Consider the following 27,906-nt stretch of genomic DNA (forward strand, 5'->3'; position numbering starts at 1 on the left):
AGGTAGTTAAGGACTTTGTCTACCTAGGCACCGCTATAAACACAGACAACGGCACCAGCGCTGAAATCAAACGAAGAATAACTCTTGCAAATCGCTGCTTCTTTAGACAATTGAGAAGTAGAATCCTCTCTAGAGCAAATAAGGCACTCATCATCCCGGTTCTCATTTATGGCGCTGAGGTCTGAAACCTGTCAAAGAAAGATGAGAGCGTCTTAGGATGCTTCGAGAGGAAAATTCTTCGGGTGATTTTTGGTCCGGTACGCATAGATGGAGAATGGAGGAGAAGATATAACGACAAACTGTACGGGCTGTATAGCAACACTGACCTAATTAACAGAATTAAAGTCCAACGGCTTAGATGGCTAGGTCATGTAGAGCGAATGGACATAAACGCTCCAGCGCTTAGGCAGGTGGATAAAGACCTCAACCAACTTTTCGTGGGAAACTGGAGACAGCTAGCTAGGAACCGAGCTGGCTGGGGACGCATGTTGGTTGGGGCCCAGGTCCGCCCGGACTGTAGCACCACCTTAAGTAAGTAAGTAAGTATCTTTAATAATATTAATATTGAAATATTGCAGCGTTGTTTTGTCACCTGTTTTTTCAATATATTTAATTTTCGAAAACTAAATTGAGTCGAAAACAATTTTCACCAACTTTTAGTAATATTTGTTGAAGTTTTTATTTTTTTTTGTAAAAAAAACTGTCAATTCGATTTTCCAAAAGCGTTGTTTTTCAAAAAATTGAATTCAAAGATTTTTAGCGGGCAACAATAAGAAGTTATCAGCCTCTTTTTTATTCGTGAAAATCACACGTTCACAAAAAACACCCTTTACAAAATATAAATTGAAGAGTAAATATTTAATGTATAATTTTTTCTCTCAAATAAAGTCTCCGAATGTTTCCGTCATCGTTGTTCAAGAATATATGTTTTTTATATCGATGCAGTTATTGTTTTTTTTTTATAAATATTTACATAAGGCATATGCTCATAAGTAGTAATAGTAATATTAATTAAATTTCGTTCAGTAAACAAGAAAAACTGGTAGACCCGCCTAGAATCATTTTTCATTATAGTTTAAAAAGGTGGAAAACAGAATGAAAAATGTCTCAAAATAGATGCTAGAGTTATTCATAAGATAACTTATACTCGAGATATCTCCAATTGTTAACGTTTTGTTTATAAATAAAATATAAGAGGACTTACCAAAAGCTCCATGCCTTAAATCATTTAAGTCAGCGTTAACTACAGTCTCGTTGGACCAAGCACTTAGCAAAACATATTCAGTCAAATGTAGATCTGGATCAAAAGTCACCGGAGATTTAGTTTCCCAATGAAGAACAAGTTCTGATGTATTATACATCCCTACAAATAATAACAAACAAAATATTAATGTTTTGAAATAATAAACAACATATCAAACACTTACAGCTTTCCAAAACTGTTGAACAGTATTGTTCATCAAAAGGAAACTTTTGCAAATTCATCCAACAATATAGAGTTGCTTGTATTCTCGTTGAAATTATCACAGTGCCATCTGGTGAGATTGATGTTAAAATATCTTTTTCGGCTGTACCTAAAATACTTGAGTCTCGTTCGTTGGCAAAGAAAATATGTGGCACCCAAAGGGTATCCCTTAAAGATTTTTCCCCCAAAATCGGTTGCTTCCTTTTGGGGGCAACCTCTTTGAACACCAATCGAGGATCAACAAAACGCAATTGTAATAATGCATGCATTTTGAATTGCAAGTCGTGAGCTTCTAAATTTTGCATAAAGTAAACATAGGCACGAGTGTGTACGTCGACAGGCAGACGTTCACCTTTTTCATTGAAAGCTGAAAATAAAATTAAAATTAAAAAAAAAACCATTACAATTAAGTAAAAATGTACATAAGCTTATATTAAGTTTTTTTTATGAAAGTTTACTTAGGCTAAGCTTGTTGAAAACAATTTGACATGGTTCCTCAATTTGTCACCGAAATCTGAGTCTCGTAGCACTAAAATTTTCAAGAAATTTGAATTCCCTAAAGTTAATCTTAAAAACAATCGTTACAGGAGGAAGTAATGAATGAAAGGAACTGAGGATAATTTTAAAAGAAAAAAGTAGGTTAAAACAGTTATGACTTTAATTAAATCTATTTTTCTTTTGATTTCCTGAACCTAGCTTTGATTTTCTTTCTTTAAACCATAAGTTCCCCCGCACTTTAATATCTAATTGAAAAAATGTTTCTAACCTTGAAGACAATTAGCCTATAAATACAAGCAATTATAATTAAACATTATGTCATTATAAAAATGTTCTTAACTTAACGCGTCAATTAAATAATAATGTCAATGATGTTAATATTGAAATTATTGAAACATCTTTCATTTATTTTGTTGTATCATTATAAACAAGTTTAATCTAAGTTTATTTACTAACTACTATTTAATTATGTATATATATAGTCAATAAATAACTTACTTATTGGTCTCTCAAGGCGATCATAACGACAAGGTGCCGTTAGTCTTTGGATCAGTTGGGTTTGTGACAAACTGTCTGCATCGACTAATGTTGGGCATTCTTCGTCCGATCTGAAAAAAGGAAACAAAAAATTAAAAATTGGTAGAATATTTCAAAACATTATTCTTCAAATAAAATTATTTTTTGATACATTTAATCGTCGATAATATTTACGAACATATTTTAAGTGTCAAGCTTTAATTTGTTGCGTTTTAGTTTCAATAGCAGTATTAAGGGATACAGGGGGGGGCATAGTATAAATCATAACAACCCTGGAATTTTTTTTTTTCGAAGAAATTCTCTTGAATTTAAATCTAATCGCATTGCGTTAATTATATTTTAAATTATTAATTTATCACATGTAAATATATAAAAATAAATTTTGTATTTAAGTGCTTTCCACTTTATTGGTTAAAGGGATAATTTTAACTGAGGACTGGACCAAGAACATAATAAACGGTGATTTTTTAAGAGCTTAAGAACTTTTTTAAAAAAAAACGCATAAAATTTGCATAAAATCATCGATTCTGTATTTGAAACGTTAGATTGGTCCATGACATTTACTTTTTGAAGATAATTTCATTTAAATGTTGACCGCGGCTGCGTCTTAGGTGGTCCATTCGGAAAGTCCAATTTTGGGTAACTTTTTCGAGCATTTCGGCCGGAATAGCCCGAATTTCTTCGGAAATGTTGTCTTCCAAAGCTGGAATAGTTGCTGGTTTATTTGTGTAGACCATAGAATCGCGAGCTGTGTGGCATGTAGCGCCATCTTGTTGAAACCACATGTCAACCAAGTTCAGTTCTTCCATTTTTGGCAACAAAAAGTTTGTTAGCATTGAACGATAGCGATCGCCATTCACCGTAACGTTGCGTCCAACAGCATCTTTAAAAAAATACGGTCCAATGATTCCACCAGCGTACAAACCACACCAAACAGTGCATTTTTCGGGATGCATGGGCAGGTCTTGAACGGCTTCTGGTTGCTCTTCACTCCAAATGCGGCAATTTTGCTTATTTACGTAGCCATTCAACCAGAAATGAGCCTCATCGCTGAACAAAATTTGTCGATAAAAAAGCGGATTTTCTGCCAACTTTTCTAGGGCCCATTCACTCACTGGCTTCAGTTCTTGCACGAGCTGTATTTTATACGGTTTTACACCAAGATCTTTGCGTAAAATCTTCCATGTGGTCGAATAACACAAACCCAATTGCTGCGAACGGCGACGAATCGACATTTCACGGTCTTCAGCAATACTCTCAGAAACAGACGCAATATTCTCTTCTGTACGCACTGTACGCATTCGTGTGGTTGGTTTAATGTCCAATAAAGTAAACTGAGTGCGAAACTTGGTCACAATCGCATTAATTATTTGCTCACTTGGTCGATTATGTAGACCATAAATCGGACGTAAAGCGCGAAACACATTTCGAACCGAACACTGATTTTGGTAATAAAATTAAATGATTTGCAAGCGTTGCTCGTTAGTAAGTCTATTCATGATCAAATGTCAAAGCATACTGAGCATCTTTCTCTTTGACACCATGTCTAAAATCCCGCGTGATCTGTCAAATACTAATGCATGAAAATCCTAACCTCAAAAAAATCACCCTTTACAAAGGAAATCCAGGCCTATTCCAATCCCAAATCCGTATCAACTTTTAACCACTGGATGGTCCAGGGAGAGTTATGTATATTAGCCTCGAAGCTCATACAGTAAAGTTCACAAAATGTTCACAAAATTTAAAAATTGGAAAAACTCAAGTAATACCATTGAATAATTAATTAATTTGTAATTGTTCAATGCTAATACTTTAAATTTAGCATGAAGACTTTTTCTGAGAGAACTAGCAAAATTGCAGATTCTTCTTGAGAAAGCAATTTTTTTTATTTTTTTAACACAAACTAAAGTTGCCTTTAAATTTCTGAAACTCGTCTTAAATGTCATCTTATTTTTTTGTACGCTAATGAAGAGTTTTTGGTTTTCCTTAAATTTATCTATTAAATACAAAAACTTTTAAGATCTTAATAAATTGAAGAATTCTACTTCTTGAGGTGAATTTCTTTTTATTTTAAGATTTTATTGTGTCCAGCAAGTGTAGGGATATTTATTAGGAGATTGTTTTGAAATCGAACAAAACTTCGAAATTAATTCAAACTTATTATAAAAGCGTAAATTCAAATGTAGTACAAAACGCTAAGATTATCGTCAGTGTTCGTACATGACTTTGGACGACTTGTGGTTCAAAGAAGCCACACAAGCTTTTATTGTGTAAGAAGTTTCCAAGTCAAATAATTTCATATTTCGGTACCATAAATTTATCACCAAGATAATACGATTTTCCACCGTAAAATTTTTACTTGGGGCATATAAGAACGATATGGCTAGTTTTACATTCGTAAACTCGAGATTTTAATCAAATATTACATCGCGATGAGAAGTCGAAAAAAGTGGATCTCCCGATTCCACCCATCTGACTGTTTGTCCGGGTTTCGATTGACTCCAAATTTGGAAATTAGGATCTTAAACCGATTAGTATTACTTTTCTTTTTTGTTTTAAGACTAAAAATAACAGCAGTTATTATTATTATACATACACATTTGTTGTTCAAAAATCGAAAATTCAAATTTCATCAAAACCATATCGCAATGAGTGCGTGAAGTTAGCCCCCCTTTTTTTGATTTTCCAATTTTAGAAAGTTGTTCCAGGTTGTTCCCGGTTTGTTCCGCATTGTTCCAAAGTTTTTTTGAAAAATACCCGAAAATGGGGGTTTCAGACCCCAAAAACTATTTTTGACCTAGCCCCCCCTTTTTCGAAAATCGTTTTTTTGAAAATTGTTCCAGATTGTTCTAGTTGTTCTAAACATTGTTCTAAATTTTTGGACCTCTATGATCAAAATTTTAAAAGTTATGGGCAAAATTTGAAAAAATTCTAGCCCCCCCTTTTTCGAAATTCCAACTTTTTTTATTTTTTTTAGATTCTAAAAAGTGTTCTAACCATTGTTCCAAAAAATGAGAGTCGTAAAATGTATATTTTAAGAGATATTGGCTCCAAATTTTTTTTTTCAAAAATGCAATATACATCTCCCAATTTTTTTGTTTTTTTTTTTTAAGCCTACATTTTAATAAAACGTGATTAAGCACATGCACAGCAACCAAAACTTGGCTTATAAACTATTATTTACGCTGATGATCGATCTTTCAAAAAAATGACTATTTTGTAAAAAATATTTTAGCCTCCCCTTTTCAAAAATTAAAAATTAAAAAAGTGTTCCAAGTCAAACCATACTTCTCCCAGCTCGTATCCAAATTTTGTCCAAAACCATAAGCAAATAACGCTGAAGGCGCACAAAAAAGAAACAAATAATATTTACCCTCCCGAGTGCCCCCCCTCGAAAAATTTTAAAATTTTAAGCCAAAGCTGTATTCTTTTAGCAAAGAACAAAATGTTTTTAAGATTCCAACTCTATGAAGTTAAAAATTAATATGCCTACACTCAAAAAAACATCCCCAACCCCCCATTTAAAAACTCCCAAACTTAAACAATATTTTTATATCCATAATCACTCACATAGAATTGTTCCAAACTTTCATTCAAATATGTTCAAAAATAAAGATATTAAGTCCAAATAAAACTTAACAGTGTACCACTCTGTTAAACATATTCTGGCCCCCCTTTTCCGAAATTCAAAATTCCAAAACTTGTTCCCAATTGTTCCGGGGCTCTTCTAAATTGTTCCAGAGATTCGTTTCTTAATATTGATTTTTAGTATGAAAAATTTACAAAAAATGCATTTCGGAAAAGGGGGGCCAGAACAAGGATAACATGATTTTTCGACTTAAAGTGTTTTTTTGGCTTCAACCCTTCATTTTTGAATATTTTTGAATGAATCTTTGGAACAATTTGATTTGAGTGATTTTGGATAGGGAACAAGTTTTAGATTTTCGATTTTGGAAAAGGGGGGGCGGGGGTGCATTTTTTGTAAATTTTTCATACTAAAAATCAATATTAAGAAACGAATCTCTGGAACAATTTAGAAGAGCCCCGGAACAATTGGGAACAAGTTTTGGAATTTTGAATTTCGGAAAAGGGGGGCCAGAATATGTTTAACAGAGTGGTACACTGTTAAGTTTTATTTGGACTTAATATCTTTATTTTTGAACATATTTGAATGAAAGTTTGGAACAATTCTATGTGAGTGATTATGGATATAAAAATATTGTTTAAGTTTGGGAGTTTTTAAATGGGGGGTTGGGGATGTTTTTTTGAGTGTAGGCATATTAATTTTTAACTTCATAGAGTTGGAATCTTAAAAACATTTTGTTCTTTGCTAAAAGAATACAGCTTTGGCTTAAAATTTTAAAATTTTTCGAGGGGGGGCACTCGGGAGGGTAAATATTATTTGTTTCTTTTTTGTGCGCCTTCAGCGTTATTTGCTTATGGTTTTGGACAAAATTTGGATACGAGCTGGGAGAAGTATGGTTTGACTTGGAACACTTTTTTAATTTTTAATTTTTGAAAAGGGGAGGCTAAAATATTTTTTACAAAATAGTCATTTTTTTGAAAGATCGATCATCAGCGTAAATAATAGTTTATAAGCCAAGTTTTGGTTGCTGTGCATGTGCTTAATCACGTTTTATTAAAATGTAGGCTTAAAAAAAAAAACAAAAAAATTGGGAGATGTATATTGCATTTTTGAAAAAAAAAATTTGGAGGCAATATCTCTTAAAATATACATTTTACAACTCTCATTTTTTGGAACAATGGTTAGAACACTTTTTAGAATCTAAAAAAAATAAAAAAAGTTGGAATTTCGAAAAAGGGGGGGCTAGAATTTTTTCAAATTTTGCCCATAACTTTTAAAATTTTGATCATAGAGGTCCAAAAATTTAGAACAATGTTTAGAACAACTAGAACAATCTGGAACAATTTTCAAAAAAACGATTTTCGAAAAAGGGGGGGCTAGGTCAAAAATAGTTTTTGGGGTCTGAAACCCCCATTTTCGGGTATTTTTCAAAAAAACTTTGGAACAATGCGGAACAAACCGGGAACAACCTGGAACAACTTTCTAAAATTGGAAAATCAAAAAAAGGGGGGCTAACTTCACGCACTCTATCGCAATAGATATTTTCATTTAAATTGTATCTACATTTTTGTTCTTAATTTGGTTTCTATCAATAAAAAAAAATATTTTTGCATTGCTCCAGAAGTGTTCCGCCCATAGAACCGTTATTTTGTTTTTACCGACTTCAGTCATTTTGTTTTCTGCATAAGCTTTATACAGTCTCAAAAATATTTAATGAGCAAAAATTTCATTGTTTTTATTTTTAAATTAAAAAAATATTAAACTTTTTGTTTTGAAAATTTGCTGTCTTGAAAATGGGTCATAATTTTTTACGAAATTGAAATGTAAAACGTATATTAATAAGCTCCGAATAACTGCATACTTAAAATATTTGTACACTAAAACTGAAATATTATATGTACAGTTGTGTTCATAAAAGTAGCAGTGCTGGTCACATTTTATTAGACTGTAAATTATTTAAATAATGGAAATTCTTACAAAAAAAATTACCATGTAACTTGCATCTTACGGTCTTTCGTATTCCTACAAGAGACTTTTAGCTTGAAGTTATACCCTGCTTTTCCCGGTGAACACCAATTATTTCAAACTCCCTGGATATAGAGTGTTCATAAAAATAGCAGTGCTTTTAATTTTATGATTAAAAAGTGTTAAAAAATCAATTTTTTATTTTTCGTTGAGTTAATATTTTACTATATAAAGTATTTGTAACATACTAGCATATAAAAAATTAATAAATATTAGCTCAAAAATTAACAATGGGACGGTCAAGACACTGCACCGAAAAATTCGAAAAATTATTAGAAAACTGCGTTTGGAAGGAAAAACCTACCAAAATATTCCAGACAGCCAATGACGCTCAATAAAAATTAAAAATGCTGCCTTCAAATGATAAAATACATTAAATAGAACTTACAACAAAAAATTCAGTTAGCAAAAGAGAACCTTTTCATAGGCTCTAGGAAAGTAAGAAAGGGACTTCAACTTTATAAGCGAAGTTACCAGCCCAAAGTCCACGCAAGGTACGGTTTTGACGAAACGGCATGTGACCAAGAGAATGGAGTTGGTTAAAGCGCATAGAGATTAGGCAAAAGAGAAATGGAGGAATGTTCTGTAGAGCGATGAAAGCAAAGTCTTCCTTTTAGGGTCCAAAGGACGCCGGGAATATGTGACAAGACCCTAAAATGCTGAAATCGATCCACGGTACCCTATAAAAACAGTATGAGGCAAAAATTATGATATGGGCTTGCTTTTAATATTACGGGGTCGGGCCTATTTATCTTATCGGGGGTATAAGGGATGCAACCGACTATGTGAAAATTCTCGAGCAGGTAATGTTACCCTATGCTGAAGACGAAATGCCGTTGGTTTGAGTATACCAACAAGACTATGACCCAAAGCATACGTCAAAAAGGCAAAACCATGGTTCGCGCAGAAGAAGTTATCCGTTATGGAGTGGCCCGCTCAATCCCCCGACCTTTACCCCATCGAAAATTTGTGTGGGGGTGTTAAGAACGCAATGTATAAAGCAAAACCCAAGAATTCGAAAGAATTGTGGTGAAGCAGTGCGTGATTCGTGGAACGCAATACCAGTAGAGAGGTGTCAGGTTTTAGTTGACTTGATGCCACGTAGATGCATAGCAGTCATAAAAAACAATTGTTAAGCAACAAAGTACTAATTGTAAGGTAATGTTATTTGTATAATTTCATATAACTTATTACAGTTTTTCTTACTTCTAACGTAATAGATCCTTTACTTTGTCATGCACTGCTATTTTTATGAACAAGCTAACGGTAAAAAATCAATAATACTTATTTTCTGTTTTTATGAACAAAATATTTTAGTTTGTTATTAGATGTTTAATGAAATATATTATAACGTTGATATTGAAGCACTTTTTGTTTTATTTGGAGAGCACTGCTATTTTTATTTAAAAAAAACTGCTATATAACAATTTTAATTTTTTTTTCAAACCAAGTTTTTTTTGAAAAATCAAATGGCATTTAAATTTTTGAAAATAACTTTTTTAACAGTTACATTTTTAAATTTTCAAAAACAAGACATATTTTTAACGTTTTTGCGTACGTGAGCAAGTTCGTAAAACCCAGTCGTGCATTTTTAACTTCTCATAGGAAGTTATTGTAATCGGCCCGATTTGTCAAACTTAAAATTTTGACATTTTTCGACTTTTCAAGGTCCCTATAATCTAAATAAAAGATCTTTAGAAAGATATCTATGGATGCGTGTGTACCGGCGGCGTTTGTACGTCCATACGTTCGGGAAGTTTTTTCGTCGTTCTTTTACCAAAACAATTTAAAACAAGAGACTAGGATGCGACCCACACTGATAACTTCCCATCCCGTCTGTCGATTTGTCTTGCTTAAAAGTTTGTCTATATGTACTCGTTTCAATTTTTACCAAATTTGCGTACTATTTTTTGTAGATTTTATTTTTTATGAAAAAAACGGACTGTTGGATTTTTATATAAAAATTACTGAATATCGAAAGCAATATTTTCTGTGAAATCCAATATTTTTAAGTTTGGAAAAACTATTTGAGTCGAAGTTTTAAATAAATAAATTGGGTGGCGCAATAGTCCGTTGAGAACTAGGGCCTAGTAATTTTGTCTGGAATGGACGGGACCTACAGGTTATATGCCGAATCCGAACGGTTAATTTGAGAAAGCACTTTTTCAAGACAATAGTTACTCTTGGAGAATTTGTCAATTCCTAGCAAGAGGCAGTACCCGTGAAAAGACTTTAGATGGCATAGGGAGGGATCGAACCCAATACCTCTGGCATGACAGTCCAACGCACTAACCATCATGCCACGGGGACTACTACGAAGTTTTAGTATTGTTTTTTTTAGAGTTTTATTTTTTGTAAAAGAAACTGTCAGTTCGATTTTCTAAAAATTTTACCAAATGTTGAAAACAATATTTCTTATGAGATAAAATTACTTTGAAGCCAATATTTAAAATTTTTGAAAAGATATTTGAGTCGAAAATCAATTTTTACCAACTTTTATACATTTTTTTTTTAGATTTTTATTATTTATAAAAAAACTGTCAATTAGATTTTTCTCAAAATTGTATTAGATGTCAAAAACATTATTCTTCGTTGCACAAAATTGTTTTAGAGATGAAATCATATTTCAGTCGTAAAATTTTGGAGGTGACAATTTTTTTTTTCAGTTTTATTGATTTAAAAAAAAAACCGTTATATTGATTTTTTTTCAAAAAATATACCTGTTTGGCATCATGTTACAATATATTATATAAAATTAAATTCAAGTCTCTAGCGTTTTTGGTTCGTAAGATATTTAGAGTTAACCAAAATGTTCAACTTTTTTCAAACTACTATGGTAAAAAAAAACGCCCACTCAATTTTCTTGAGAGCCCTTTCTGCATCTTTCTGCCTTATTATCTGTATATCAAAATTTATTTGAAGTCGATATCTCTTCTGGTTCTTGAGCTATGGACGACGAAAAAAACGTCGCGAACGTACGGACGTACGGACGTACGGACGTACAAACGTACGTACACACGCACGCACAGACATCTTTCTAAAAATCTTTTATTTCGACTCTAGGGACCTTGAAACGTCGAGAAATGTCAAAATTTTCAATTTGACAAATCGGACCCATTACAATAACTTCCTATGGGAAGTGAAAAAAGAGGAAAGCATTTTGGTTAACCCAAAATATTTCACTAACCAATAACGCTGGTGACTTGAATTAAATTGTATATTATATATTTTTACGTGATACCAAACTAATATATTTTTGGGAAAAAAATCAAGGAACTGTTTTTAATAAATAAATTGTATGCAACGATGGCCAAATTTTAAGACAAATCTATTGAACAGTTTTCTTACAAAATATTGGCTTTAAACTAATTTTGTCTTATAGAAATATCATTTTCGACCTTCAGTAAAATTTGTATGAAAATCCTATGGGCAGTTGTTTCATACAAATAAATCAACAAAAATATTACGCAAAATTTGTAAAAATTAATGTTCGATTTTCGATATCTCGTGAAAAAATGATTTTATTTTGTGCTAAATTTTCTTAAAAAAAATCCAATTTTTATTTTTGTATGCAGGAAATAAAAAAATTCAAAAAATGCAACTACAATTGGTTTTGACAAAACCCTGTATAAACAAATAGATGTTAAAATTAAATTTTTTAATTATATGCTAAATACTGTTTGTAATTTTTAGTTTATTAACTTCCCATAGGAAGTTATTGCAATGGGTCCGATTTGTTGAAAATTTTGACATTTCTCGACGTTTCAAGGTCCCTAGAGTCGAAATAAAAGATTTTTAGAAAGATGTCTGTGCGTCCGTATGTCCGTACATCCGAACGTTCGCGACGTTTATATCGTCCTCCGTAGCTCAAGAACCAGAAGAGGTATCGATTTCAAATAAATTTTGTTATACAGATAATAAGGCAGAAAGATGCAGAAAGGGCTCTCAGAAAAATTGCGTGGTGGTTTTTTTTACAATAGCAATTTGAAAAAAAGGTGAAAATTTTGGTTAACCCTAAATATCTTACGAACCAAAAACGCTAGAGACTTGAATTAAATTTTATATAGTAAATTGTAATGTGATACCAAAGAAGTATATTTTTTGGAAAAATTCCATTTAACGGTTTTTTTTATAAATCGAAAAAACTGAAAAAAAAAATTTGTCACCTCCAAAATTTTAAGACTAAAATATGATTTCATCTCCAACACAATTTTGTGCAACGAAGAATAATGTTTTTGACATCTGATACAATTTTGAGAAAAATCGAATTGACAGTTTTTTTTTATAAAAAAAGATAAAAAAAATATTACTCAAAATTGGTAAAATTGAATATCGATTCAAATATCTTTTCGAAAACTTGAAATTTAGGCTTCAAGCTTATTTTTGCTTATAAAAAATATTAATTTTAACATTCAAAATCGAATTGACAGTTTTTTTTACAAAAAAATAAAAACCGAAAAAAATTAACAAAAGTTGGTAAAAAATGATTTTCGATTCAAATATCTTTTCAAAACTTTTAGATAATACCTTCTTAATAATTTTTACTTATAAGAAATATTGTTTTCAACATTAGGACACAGTTTGAGAAAAATCGTATTGACAGTTTTTTTACAAAAAATAAAAACCTTAAAAAAAAAAATGTATAAAAGTTGGTAAAAATTGATTTTCGAATCAAATATCTTTTCAAAACTTGTAGCTATTGGCTTTAAACTAATTTTATCTTATAAAAAATATTGTTTTTAACATTCAATAAAATTTTGAAAAAAATCGAATTGACAGTTTTTGTAAAAAAAAAATAAAACTCTAAAAAAAAAACAATACTAAAACTTGGTAAAAATTTTCTTACGACCCAAATAGCTTTTCAAAAATTAAAAATATTGGCTTAAAACTTATTTTATTTCACAGAAAATATTGTTTTCGATATTCAGTAATTTTTATATAAAAATCCAACGGTCCATTTTTTCAAAAAAATTAAATCTACAAAAAATAGTACGACAAACTTTTAAGCAAGACAAATCGACAGACGGGTTGGGAAGTTATCAGTGTGGGTCGCATCCCAGCCTCTTTTTTTTATGAGAATAAAACTAACAATTTTTTTAACGAACCACGACAACCTACAAAAACAAAAAAACACTGATAAGAAATGGAATACAAAAAAAGAAAAATATTTACTTCAAATTATTTTTCTCACACAAAATATTGTTATGATCATTTTGTAAAATTTTTAAATCGACAGACGGGATGGGAAGTTATCAGTGTGGTTCGCGTCGTAGCATCTTTTTTATTTATGTTTTCGTAAACGAAAAATGAAGGACCTTGTATAATAACTTGTGGAAAATTGAACTTGTTTTGAACTTTATATTTTTTTTTTTTTGATAATAAACACACACTCAAGGGGATATTACTACCCTTATTATGCAGATGCACAGTGTGAGCACTAGGAAGAGGAGAGAGGGTTTAAAAGGAGATGTCGGTGCACATTGGTTTTGAATTCCTGAATATTGCAATGACTAGGAAAGACAGAGTGTGGTAAGTCATTCCACATTCGCGTAGTACGGCTAAAAAACGAATCTCTGTATTTGACAGTACGACCGAAGTTGGGCTCGAAGGTATACTGATGAGCATTCCTAGAAGCGCGAGTATTACGGTTGAACTGTTTAATTTGAGGAATGCAGCTGGCTATTTCACTAGAGCATAAGCCGTTAAAATAACGGTAAAAAAGGGTCAGACAAGAGACCTTACGACGATGTTCAAGCGAAGTAAATGAACTTATGATGATATTATCATCTATCAATTTAAATGCTCTACGTTCAATACTATCCAAGAGGCTTAAGTAAGTTACTGGAGCACCAGCCCAGAGATGGGAGTTATACTCAAGCTTTGGACGTATGTAAGTCTTGTAGATAACAGCCAGATCAGAAGGGGTGAAATATTTCTTGCATCGCCTAAGAAAACCCAAACACCTTGCGGCATTTTTGGCGACATCGCGTATGTGGTCATTCCATAAGAGGTGGTTGGTGACACACATACCGAGAATATCGAGGTGTTCAGTCTCATTGATGCAAGTGCCATCCATGGATAATGGCAATGGGGGTATGTCTCGCTTTATGGATACAAGACAGCATTGCGTTTTCGAAGCATTAAATTCCACGCGGTTTTTTAATCCCCATTGAACAATGCTGTTTAGATCGGAATTTAATGAGCTTATCATATTTTGTCGTTGCAGTTCCACATCCGAAGAAGAGGGATGTGAGTCTGAAAACGAATATGAAAAGCTAAGAGTACTATCGTCAGCGAAACAATGTATTGGATTAGATGTTGCAGTCAGAAGATCATTAATAAAAATGAGAAAGAGTGTTGGAGATAAAACAGAGCCCTGGGGCACACCAGCATTTAATTTATGGTTTTCAGACTTGAATCCATCCAATACTACTTGTATTGAACGATCCGAAAGGTAATTACTAAACCAATGAAGCAGGGATTCATGAAAACCGAATGCACGCATTTTCGATAACAGAGCCTGATGCCAAACCCTATCAAATGCTTTTGAAATATCAAGTGCAATAATCTTACTTTCTCCAAAACGATGTAAAGATTTGCCCCACTGTTCGGTGAGATGAACCATGAGATCACCAGTGGACCTATTGCTACGAAAGCCGTATTGCCGGTCATTAAGAAGCTTTCGATTTTCAAGATATTTCTTGAGCTGATAATTAATCAGCGTTTCCATGACCTTGGGAAGAAGGGACGTAAGTGCAATCGGTCGGTAGTTAGAGGGTGAGGAAGATTCGCCTTTTTTGGGAATAGGCTGGACAAATGCCGTTTTCCATCCGCTCGGAACGAGACCAGAGGAGTAGGACAGATGAAAAAGCTTACGCAGTGGTTTTGCCAGCGTTGAAGAACACCTCTTCAGAACAATAGCGGGGATACCATCCGGACCAGCGGATTTATGTGTGTTTAGATCTCTTAGGACTCTTGTCACAGTACGAGTGCGAAAAAAGATTGGTCCCATAGAATCACTTACTCGCTCTAGTACAGGCGGAGTCATAACACTCACTGGCAGCGTAGAATTGGCGGCGAACTGCCTGGCAAAGAGATTAGCTTTCTCTAAAGAGCTAACAAAAGGAGTGTCATTGACAACGAGCGTAGGAACCGAAGAAGAGGAAGAATTCCTCATGTTTTTTACAAATGACCAAAAATTTTTACTGCCTTTGGGACATTGCAGTATATTTTGCCGTAAATTTTGGTCATGTAAAAATTTGGTCCGTCGAATATGGGCGTTGCACTTTTTCCGGCTTTCCTCAGTACGGTTGGCTTTATAGCAACGGAAACTAACCTCTTTGACCCTAATAACCTCTTTACAGCTCGCATCAAACCAAGCGTTTACCTTGGGTCTGATACTTTTAACCCTGTTTGGTATAAAAGTTCTCATTCCCAGGAGAATTAAACTTGTGATCATATCAGCGCTGGCGTCAACGTCACTATCGAGGAAGCATAGTGACCAGTTAAAGATCCTGAAGTAATTATTGAGGCCGTCCCAGTTGGCTTTCTCGTATTGCCAAACGGTTCTCTTAGGAGCTCTTTCTTTAACTGAACAGTTTTGACACGAGAAATTTGCTGATATAACACAATGGTCAGATGTGCCTAGAAGAGATAGAACACTAACAGTGTACTTATCAGGGTCAGAGGTAAGAAACAAGTCAAGAGTGTTTTCTGCTCGACCTTCAACGTCCGATATTCGGGTGGGCTCGTTGACAAGCTGAGTTAGGTGGTTGAACTCAGCGAAGATTTCTGCACACACTCCATTGGGTGTTGTCTGGCCTGAATGTTGAAGCCATGAAGAATTGTGTACATTGAAATCGCCCGTAACAACGTAACAACAATTCTTTGGATGGAATCAGACAAAGCATCAAATTCACGAGAAGTTGATACTCTGTCTAAATTTGGGCTTCGAAATTGTCTAAAGAAAAAAATATTCCAAACAAATGGAATGGTTACTGAATTCCTAAAACTAAACGAAAAGCTAAATTTTTTTAGGTCAAAAATGAATTCTAAAACTTATTTATCAATTCTTAAAATTGAAAGATCTGAAAGAAGAAAAACGCTTATTGTGATGTTATTTTAACTTTAGCATATTAACTGCTGATAAGATAATATCTATAGGTATGTACATTTTCCTTACGACGCGCTTCTTTTCAAGTCTTGCAATATTTTAATTAATTTTTCCTACATTATGTGCACAGAAATACGTACCTGTTGTTTGCTTTCTCTTAAAAATAATTAAGATCACCTGAACGTGTTTGAACAATTGTGTTTTAACAACATTTTTGTAAAACAGAACCTCTTCAAAATGTAACGTGTTAATGTGATCTCATTGTTTTTCTGATTCCTAAACATACATACATGACAAATTGTGCAATTCGAAAACAGTCAATTATGTACCTTATTTTTTAAAAATATTAAGTTTACGTACTTCATTAAGTAAAGGTTTAGTTAGTTGGAGTAGATGCAAGTGATAAAATTCATAAATTTTAAGAATCTTAATTGCAATCTAATGAGTAATAAATAAATAAATAAACCCCGACCGATCCACTCTACTTTGATTTAAATTTTTAAACAGTCAATCATAACAATGATAACATTACCGCTGCTGTCTGATTAAATGTCATAAGTGGCAGGTAAATATTTGAAAATCACAATCTCGTCAAGCTTCAAAGTGGAGGGGAATAGGTCTAGCACACAACATTTTAAAAGCACATTACTTGTTGTTTACAAGCATTCATCTTATTCATTAAATGAAAAAGGAAATGAATCAAGAAAATGGCGCGTGGAAAAAAGAAATGTAACGCCAATTTAGAATTGTAGTACTTTTAATAGTTAACAACAATTAGCATTGTTATTTGAAGGTCTAACATAATGGTTTAGTTGGTGGTGGTGGTCTATATCAACTCGTTATCACTTTTTAGGCTAACCGAATGCACATCAAGTTTAAGTTTAATCAACGCAAAAAGAAAAGAATGTAGCCAAACTTTATAAAAGTGCTTAATATAAAATGCGTAGAAAAACTTTTCACAGTTTTATTAGTAAAGTGCGCACTTCTTAACACTAAACTGGTCGCCCAGATTTTCTTACTAGAATTTAAAGTGCACTTTTCCAAATCCATAAACCTTTTTTTCAATATGCAATTGAAATATTTACAGCTTACAGTTTAAACGGTTTCAACAGAAAAAGGCAAAATAGTTTTTGAAGGAAAGTTTTCCTATTGGTTATAACAAGTGTTTGAAATATATTAAAATATATACAAATAATGCCAAAAAAGCAAATAGCTAAAATTAAATTTTAAACTCCAAAACGTAGGTTTCAAAGCTATGAAATTATCAAATTCAAGTTTTTTTTTAACTTTATTTATTGTCAAGTAAACGCTCATAACTAATGGGAGTTCCCAGAAACTAAGTAAAATACTAAAATGTTTTATTTGTATCTAGACGATAAAGATTATTACTTTGCAAAAATATCATTCAAACTATTGCTTATAGATATTTTGAGTTTTAACTTAGACTTAAAAAAACAACGTTTTTCGATTTTTTTAGCATTTTAAAGTATATATATGTATATTAAAAATCTTATATGATAGAAAACATTACACGCACGTTTTCAATTCAGGACATCTAAGTCCCTTAAATAAGAATTGTTTTGTTTGTGGAACAAAAAAAAACGTGATTTTGTCAACCAGTGTTATCAAAACGATTCTTAGACTATTAATACCATTTTGAAATTTTGTTTATATAGAATTTCCGCATACAGTGTTTGGGTCAATCATATGACCTAAATCCAAATTTTCAGCTTTTTAAATTGCTAAACAACCAAGCATTCCTTTCTGCATCTTTTAGGTGTTATTATTTTCTAAAAATTATTATTATCTAAATGATACGACTCATACTCTTTTCTAAAACTTTAACAAAATATTAATACCAATATTTTGGGTTAGATACAAAATTTGAAGTCAATATCTTTCTTATCAGTTTTTTGTTGTTTTTGCAAATTTTCGGATTTTCCAAAAAAGTTGTCAGTTAAAAATTTAAACAAAAATTACTAAAAGTTACCAACAGCATTTTGAATATGATAGAATATTTTTGATTTCAATTTAAGCAGCAATTTTTAAAAGTTTGTATTTCTTGGTTGACAACATTTTGAATAGAATGAAATAATTTTTAAGTCAATACCTTCATCTATTCTCGACATATTCGAATCGAACATCAGTTTTTACCAACTTTGGGTGGTATTTTTTGATGATTCTTATTTTTTGTAATGAAATTTTTATAACAAATGATTTTCTACCAATTTTTAAAACAATATTTTGTATAAGATTAAAATAGTTTGAAGGCAATATCTTTAATTTTTGAAAACTCTTAGCAGAGTTTTTTTTAGATTTTTTGTAAATCAATTTTTGAAAAATTAAAAAAAAGATTATCTACACAAATTTTAAAATAATATTTGTTATAAAATAAAATTAGTTTAAAGGGAATTATCTTTAATTTTTGGAAACTTTTAGCGTAGTTTTTTTTTAAATAAAAAATTAGTTTTTGGAGGAATGAAACGGCATTTGATTTTTTGAAAACGAACTTTTTTAAATCTTAAAATACAGGAAATACTTCTAAACAAACTCTTTGAATACATGAGTAAACTTGTGCGACTCAGTCGTGAGTTTTATTTAAATTGCTGTAATGAGAAAACGCCCACTCAATTTGTTCGATATTATAAACTGTAAGACAAAATTTATTTGTAGTCAATGGAATACAATTTTAAACGATTTAGTAAAATTTTGAAGCCATTTTTGATATTTACTGAGCCTAAAAGATGGAGTGGATGGAATGTTCCAGTCAACAGTTGGGAATTCCAATGAATTGGTCCGTTTAAACTTATTTGCTTTGTTTGATTTCACGAACTGTCACTTTATAGACGTCACTCTTTTTATGCTCGGTTTTTAATATAAGGCAATTAGCGATTTATTAATTAGTAAAACGAAAAGTTTAAAATTTTGCAGTCCCTTAGTTAACTGCTAAATATTAAGCAAAAAGCTTAAAAATAAATTGTTAAGCCCTTAACAAATAGGTTTTTTTTTGGCAAAATATCTCTGCTAGTTGTGGAGAAATGGACAACGAAAAGCTCACTTAATTCTGATCTTGACAATGGGGTATCAAAACCGTGTACAATTAAATTTTTCGAAAATTCAATGCTGTCTGCTGTGTAACATTTAATAAATGTTACCCATAGATGTATAGTATAAAAAATGTAGGGATGACTGAACTTAATTACCTGAAATGATTGAAATCATTCGATTTGACTTTTTTGCCATTTGTAGCCTAGTAGTTCTTATAAATTATAAATAGTGTAACTAAACGGTGATTTTTTAAGAGCTTGAGAACTTTAAAAAAAAAAACGCATAAAATTTGCAAAATCTCATCGATTCTTTATTTGAAACGTTAGATTGGTCCATGACATTTACATTTTGAAGATAATTTTATTTAAATGTTGACCGCGGCTGCGTCTTAGGTGGTCCATTCGGTAAGTCCAATTTTGGGTAACTTTTTCGAGCATTTCGGCCGGAATAGCCCGAATTTCTTCGGAAATGTTGTCTTCCAAAGCTGGAATAGTTGTTGGCTTATTTGTGTAGACTTTAGACTTGACGTAGCCCCACAAAAATAGTCTAAAGGCGTCAAATCGCATGATCTTGGTGGCCAACTTACCGGTCCATTCCTTGAGATGAATTGTTCTCCGAAGTTTTCCCTCCAAATGGCCATAGAATCGCGAGCTGTGTGGCATGTAGCGCCATCTTGTTGAAACCACATGTCAACCAAGTTCAGTTCTTCCATTTTTGGCAACAAAAAGTTTGTTAGCATTGAACGATAGCGATCGCCATTCACCGTAACGTTGCGTCCAACACTGCGTCACTTGGTCGATTATGTAGACCATAAATCGGACGTAAAGCGCGAAACACATTTCGAACCGAACACTGATTTTGGTAATAAAATTCAATAATTTGCAAGCGTTGCTCGTTAGTAAGTCTATTCATGATGCATGAAAATCCTAACCTCAAAAAATCACCCTTTATTCATCCATTTATCTCTCTTAAAAAATACAAGTTTTTTTTGTTCAATATCGAAATGTAAAATAAGTATTTTCGTATTGAGTCTTTTTTCTATGTAAATGACTTCCGTATTTAAATATTTAAGATTACACACTTCTTGTGTTGAAACCCGTCTTCCTTTTCCATTCATATTTTTATTATAAAAAGTAATAATCAATTAACGATTATTTTAAATAAAAAAAAATACAAATATGTTCAGATCAAATAATTAAAGTATCTAACGAGCAAGATGACTTTATTGATTTTAAATTATTCGCTTATTTAACTCGATTTAAAGTGATTAGTGTTTAAATAAAAAATAAAACTTTGCTTAATGCAATTGCTACTTTATTTATTTATAAATCGTCAATAGCTTAAATCACACACACCTCAACTATAAAAGAATAATTAAGTGGGAGTGGGAGGTTATGATAAAAACCAAATAACCTTAGAAACATGCAAATCTTGTGTCAATAATAATTCTTACCTAATAATTTATGCAACAATTTGTTATTAAATATTTCAGAAGATATTTGTCTTTTTTTTTTAAACGGAAAAATTGTAAAAATTGAGAAACCGGGAAACCACAAAATCGTTTAATTTTTTTAACCATGTAAACAGATCAATCTTACTCCGCGCCATATTCATTTCATTGTACATGCCTTCAAAACAGCTCTATCATGATGTTAAAATTGATGGGCTGTGATAAAAGTGTGATAAACACTTTTGTGTAGGGAATTAATCGATTGCTTTGATGACAAATTGTTATCTTTCAAATATTATTTCTTTGTTCAATTAGCTTGTAACAATACTCAGAAAACACAGAACTTTGGGGACAAGCGGGAATTTTGTATAAAGGTTGCGGAAATCTGCGTGTGAGCAAAGAATTCGATATGATAATAATTTAAAATTATTCGTAAGATGATTTGTTTTTATTTGATAAGTCTGTAAATATAATGATATTACTTAGAAAAAAAACAAAGAATAAGATAATTTTTGGGATATAACCATATTTATTCATCCTCCTTAACAAAGCCTAAATACCTAGAGAAAGGAAAAAAAAGATAAGACAAATTGATTGCTTGATATAATAGACAATGAGTTTTTTAAATTTTGCAATTAATTGCAATTTAATTATTTATCAATCGAAAATCTGTATTTATTCAAAATCTGTTTTTAATTAATTTTGTAGAAGGTGTTACCGCTGATGATGATTAGTATATTTTTTAATAGGAAAAATCAGAGAAATGAGACCCGTTCGGCGCCATATGTGTGTTTTTTTTAAAGAATAGATAATTGAGTTTTTATATAATGTTAAGGGAAAACAATACTAATTGAGCTATAACATTATATGGAATCAATTTTCCCCAAACTGAATTATAATAAAATGCCTAAGCCTAGACTGAACTTTTTTTTAGTCCAGTCAATGAACTAAACAAATTGCCTTCACCTCAGAAAAAAAACCAACAGTTGTGAAACTTGGCACACTTACTCAGGGATGTCTGGTGATGACCCAAAAATCTGACGTAAACTATAAAAGATACGAACAAAACCATGAAAGCTTTTTTTATAAAATTTAATGAGCTTTAATTTTTTGATACTTCAAATAGTTTTCGAGATAAACGTGAAAAACTGAAACAATCTCCATATTTCTCTTGACTGCCGCTAGAGCTCACGTCGGATTCTTGGTGAGATTTTTTTTGGTCATCACCGGACATCCCTTAGTAAGTGTGCCAAGTTTTAAAACTAATGGATTTTTTTTTTTGAGGTGAAAACCTTTATTAATTGGACTATTTCTCAAGATAACGGGTTATCCATTCCATCCATTCGACATCTGTCAACCAAAGTTGTTAAAGCTATTATTTTTTATTGTCAGTTAAAAGTCTGCTATTTACGAAAATGGAAACATTAACTATCGCTTAACGCATACAAATTGTTAAAACCTACTACAAAAATGGTGATTCTGTATCAGACGTACCTTAGCAATTGGCAGAATTGTGAAGAAATTGGAAGAGACTGGAATGGTAACAGATATTGTAAGCAGTGTTGCCAAGTCGAAATTCTAAATAAAGTCAATTCTGACTTGTTGACTTTATTTGTCTCTTCCAAATCAAGTAAAAAAAAGTCAAATATTTGAAAATTTGGTTTCTAGTCAAAAAAAGTCAAATATCAAAACACCAAATAAAGGGTGATTTTTTTGAGGTTAGGATTTTCATGCATTAGTATTTGACAGATCACGCGGGATTTCAGACATGGTGTCAAAGAGAAAGATGCTCAGTATGCTTTGACATTTTATCATGAATAGACTTACTAACGAGCAACGCTTACAAATCATTGAATTTTATTACCAAAATCAGTGTTCGGTTCGAAATGTGTTTCGCGCTTTACGTCCGATTTATGGTCTACATAATCGACCAAGTGAGCAAACAATTAATGCGATTGTGACCAAGTTTCGCACTCAGTTTACTTTATTGGACATTAAACCAACCACACGAATGCGTACAGTGCGTACAGAAGAGAATATTGCGTCTGTTTCTGAGAGTGTTGCTGAAGACCGTGAAATGTCGATTCGTCGCCGTTCGCAGCAATTGGGTTTGTGTTATTCGACCACATGCAAGATTTTACGCAAAGATCTTGGTGTAAAACCGTATAAAATACAGCTCGTGCAAGAACTGAAGCCGAACGATCTGCCACAACGTCGAATTTTCAGTGAATGGGCCCTAGAAAAGTTGGCAGAAAATCCGCTTTTTTATCGACAAATTTTGTTCAGCGATGAGGCTCATTTCTGGTTGAATGGCTACGTAAATACACAAAATTGCAGCATTTGGAGTGAAGAACAACCAGAAGCCGTTCAAGAACTGCCCATGCATCCCGAAAAATGCACTGTTTGGTGTGGTTTGTACGCTGGTGGAATCATTGGACCGTATTTTTTCAAAGATGCTGTTGGACGCAACGTTACGGTGAATGGCGATCGCTATCGTTCAATGCTAACAAACTTTTTGTTGCCAAAAATGGAAAAACTGAACTTGGTTGACATGTGGTTTCAACAAGATGGCGCTACATGCCACACAGCTCGCGATTCTATGGCCATTTTGAGGGAAAACTTCGGAGAACAATTCATCTGAAGGAATGGACCGGTAAGTTGGCCACCAAGATCATGCGATTTGACGCCTTTAGACTATTTTTTGTGGGGCTACGTCAAGTCTAAAGTCTACACAAATAAGCCAGCAACTATTCCAGCTTTGGAAGACAACATTTCCGAAGAAATTCGGGCTATTCCGGCCGAAATGCTCGAAAAAGTTACCCAAAATTGGACTTACCGAATGGACCACCTAAGACGCAGCCGCGGTCAACATTTAAATAAAATTATCTTCAAAATGTAAATGTCATGGACCAATCTAACGTTTCAAATAAAGAATCGATGAGATTTTGCAAATTTTATGCGTTTTTTTTTTTTAAAAGTTCTCAAGCTCTTAAAAAATCACCGTTTATTTCCAAAATAATTTTGTCCAATGAAAAACAAAGTTTTTAACATCGGGGTAAAATTTTGAGAAAAAATCGAATTGACAGTTTAAAAAAAAATAAATACCTAAAAAAAACGTTACTGTTGGTAAAAATTGAATTTCGACTCAAATATCTTTTCATAAATTTGAAATTATTGCTTTTAACTAATTTTAACTTGTATGAAATATTCCTTTCAACATTCTGAAGAATTTTGAGAAAAATTGAATGGACAGTTTTTTTTTACAAAAAATAAAAACCTAAACAAAAAAATGTATCAAAAGTTGGTAAAAATTCATTTTCGACTCAAATATCTTTTCAAAAATTTGAGATATTGGCTTTAAACTACTTTCATCAATTAAAAAATATTGTTGTCAATATTAAGTAAAACTTTGAAAAAAATCGAAAGTCAGTTTTTTTTACAAAAAAAATAAAAACTTGAATGAAAATTTAACAAAAGTTCTTAAAAATTGATTTTGACTCAAAAATTTAATTAAATTACTTTTATCGCTTAAAAAATATTTTTGTCAACATTCAGTAAATTTTGAGAAAAACCTAAATGACAGTTTTATTTACAAAAAATACAATATACAAAAAAAATACTATAACTTGGTAAAAATTTACTTTCGACTCAAATAGCTTTTCTAAAAAAAAATAATGTCTTCAAACTTCTTTTATTTAAGAAATATATATATTCAGTGGTTTTTTTTATAAAAATCCAACAGTCCGTTTTTTTCATAAAAAATTAAATCAACAAAAATAGTACGCAAATTTGTTGAAAATTGACGTTCGGCTCTTGATATCTCCCAAATTAATTTCGTTCATCCAATTTAAATTTAAAACATTTAAGAAATGCTACTAAAATTGGTTAACATTTGTTTTCGACTAAAAATCTATAACAAAACTAGATTTTTAAACTTTACTATTTCCTTATATGAAAAATATTGTTGTTAATTTTAAAATGTTTAAGAATAATTCAACTGATAACTTTTTTAACCCAACACGAAAACATACAAACTTTTAAGCAAGACAAATAGACAGATGGGATGGGAAGTTATCAGTGTGGGTCGCATCCTAGCCTCTTTTTTAAATTTAATTTTTAGTATTTATCCCATAGGAAGTTATTGTAATCGGTCCTATTTGTAGAATTGAAAATGTTGATATTTCTCGACGTGTCAATGTTCCTAAAATCAAACTAAGAGATTGATTGAAATATTAGATTAAGACCTGTCCAAGATGGAAACGGACAAACTTAGGCCAGTTTAATGGCCCATTGTGATACCACATGAATCTTGAGGCTTCCTCCTAAGCTCAATTTAACCAGCTTGAGTCCCTTACGAAACGTGAGAGGCTGATTATGCTGCTTTGATTAAGATCGTTAAAGAAGAATTCTCCTAGGTAATTCTTGCGTTTCGAGTCAGAGCAGGGCATGGCAGAGAAGATGAAGAACCGTTCCTTCCTCTTCCTCGTCCATACAGCTTCTGCAAAAGTCATTTGAGAATACGCCTAGTCTCGTGGCGTGCTTTCCTATTAGACAGTGTCCGGTTATGACACCTATTATCGAGCTTATATGCGATCTGCTTAGAGGGAGCAAGCCCCTTGAACGTTTTAAATCCAGTGTTGGCCAGATGTTTTTTGTGACTTGACACGTGGTGATGTTGTTCCACCTGGTGCCTGCCCTCCTCACAGCGTCTTGCATTAGCAGCACTTTTACAAGTAGCATTAGCAGCAGTTTACAAGTAGCGATTGGTATGCCAGTACTTGCCAAACGTGGTAGGATGGGCTGTACTGTACCGTTCCTGGCGAGTTCATATGCCTTACAGTTACCTGAAATGTCTCTATGGCCCGGCACCAGCAAAGGTGAATATTAAACTGTTGTGCCATATCCATTAGAGATAATCGACAGTTATGGACTATTATAGAGTTTGTAGAGACAGATTGCAGAGCTTTGATAGCGGCCTGGCTATCTGAGGCTATCTGAGAAAATACGGATATCATTGTGACGTGATACCACAAGGATATAATTTTTACAAAAAAAATCGTTCAGCAGTTTTTTTATAAATAACAAATGAACGGAAACATTTAACCACAAACATTTTACGCACACAAAATGAGTTTATCTCCAACAAAATTGTATGGAATAATTTTTTTGAAATCTGGTAAAATTTTGAGAAAAATCGAACTGATTTTTAATAAAAAATCATTATTCAATCTTGGTAAAAATTGATTTTCGACGTAAATATTTTTTTTTTAAATTTAAGTTATTGACTTCCAACTAACTTTATCTATGACATTTTTTCTTACAAAAAAAGAAAACATTACTGCAACTTTGTAAAAATTTGCTTTCGACTCAATTATCTTTTCAAAAATCAAAAATATTGGCTTCAGACTAATTTCTTTTCAGAGAAAATATTATTTTCGAGATTCAGCAATTTTTTTTGTAAAAATCCAACAACCCGTATTTTCATAAAAAATAAAAACTACAAAAAAATTTTACCTAAAATTAGTAAAAATTGGTGTTTGGCTTTTGATATCTCGTGAATAAACTAATTTTCAAAAAATGCTATTTCAATTGGTAAAAATTAATTTCGACTAAAAATCCCGCTAACAAAAATAGAATTTGAAATCAAAATGTTTCATCATATGTAAAATATTGTTGGTAAATTTATTTATTCTTGTTTCAATTTCATTTTTAGAAAAATTAAACTGACAACTTTTTTAACAAAACAAGAAAATCTCCAAAAACACCATAAAACTGATAAAAAAAGAGTCTGGGATGCGACCGACCAACACTGATAACTTCCCATCCCGTCTGTTGATTTGTCTTGCTAAAAAGTTTGTATGTTTTCGTGTTGGATTAAAATAATTGGCAGTTGAACTATTCTTTAAAATTTTAGAATTCTCAACAAAATTTTTCATACACAGAAATAGTTAAGTTAAAAATTTAGTTTTGTTAAATAGACTTTTAGTCGAAAGTAAATTTTTACCAATTTTAGTAGCATTTCTTATATTTTTACAAATTGGATGAATGAAATTTGTTTGAGAGATATCAAGAACCGAACACCAATTTTTACTCATTTTGGGTACAATTTTTTGAAGTTTTTAATTCTCGGCAAAGAAACTAGTCTGAAGCCAATATTTTTAATTTGTGAAAAGTTAATTGAGTCGAAAAGTAAATTTTTACAAAGTTTTAGTATTGTTTTTTAGGTTTTTATATTTTGTAAGAAAAACAGTCACTTAAATTTTCCTCAAAATTTTACTTGGTGTTGACAACATTTTTCTTTCAAAAGATAAAAGTAGTTTAAAGCCAATATAAAAAAGTTTTAAAAAGATTTTTGAGTTGAAATCAATTTTTACCAAGTTTTAGTATTGTTTTTTTTTCTAGGTTTTTATTTTTTGTAAAAAAACTGACAATTCGATTTTTTTTTGAATGCTAAAAACTAATTTGCTAATTGGAAGCCATAATCTTAAATTTTTGAAAAGATATTTGAGTCGAAAATCAATTTTTACTAACTTTTGTAAAATTTTCTTTTAAGTTTTTATTTATTGTAAAAAAAACTGTTAGAAACTTTATTTTTCGTTGCACAAAATTGCTTTGGAGATAAAATTATTTTTTATTCGCAAGATTTTCGAACTGACAATTTTTTTTAATTGGATTTTTTTTTCAAAAAATATACTGGTTTGGTATCACGTTACAATATATCATATAAAATTTAATTCAAGTCTCTAGCGTCTTTGGTTCGCAAGATATTAGGAGTTAACCAAAATGTTCACCTTTTTTTTAAACTGCTATGCTAAAAAAACCGCCCACGCAATTTTATTTGAAGTCGATATCTCTTCTGGTTCTTGAGCTATTGACAACGAAAAAACGTTGTGAACGTACGGACGTAGGAACGTACGTTACACACGCACGCACATACAAACATCTTTCTAAAAATATTTTATTTCGACCTTGAAACGTCGAGAAATGTCAGAATTTTCAATTTGAAAAATCGGACCCATTACAATAACTTCCTATGGGAAGTTAATAATTTTCAATTCAAGGATTATTAAAAAAACTTATTGACTTAAAATTATTTATCTTATACAAAATATTGTTATGAATATGTTCTTAAAGTTTAAGGCAAGACATTATTTTTAAATTCATAAAATAGTATCAAAAATGTC

The 27,906-nt window shown here is 31.7% G+C and overlaps 1 protein-coding gene across 2 annotated transcripts in view; it reads right to left on the bottom strand.

The window, feature by feature from the left end:
• Window positions 1-27,906, bottom strand: part of LOC129951330 (pH-sensitive chloride channel 2-like) — a 49,842-nt gene that overhangs the window by 5,680 nt on the left and 16,256 nt on the right. For both annotated transcript variants that reach the window (XM_056063427.1, XM_056063428.1), the window contains exons 2-4: window positions 2,462-2,571; window positions 1,428-1,832; window positions 1,205-1,363 (exon numbers count right to left, since the gene is read on the bottom strand). In XM_056063427.1, the coding sequence (XP_055919402.1) occupies window positions 1,205-1,363; window positions 1,428-1,832; window positions 2,462-2,571 (674 nt within the window). The remainder of the gene's footprint in view (window positions 1-1,204; window positions 1,364-1,427; window positions 1,833-2,461; window positions 2,572-27,906) is intronic.

This window comes from Eupeodes corollae, chromosome 3, assembly GCF_945859685.1.
Source record: "Eupeodes corollae chromosome 3, idEupCoro1.1, whole genome shotgun sequence".
NCBI lineage: Eukaryota > Metazoa > Arthropoda > Insecta > Diptera > Syrphidae > Eupeodes > Eupeodes corollae.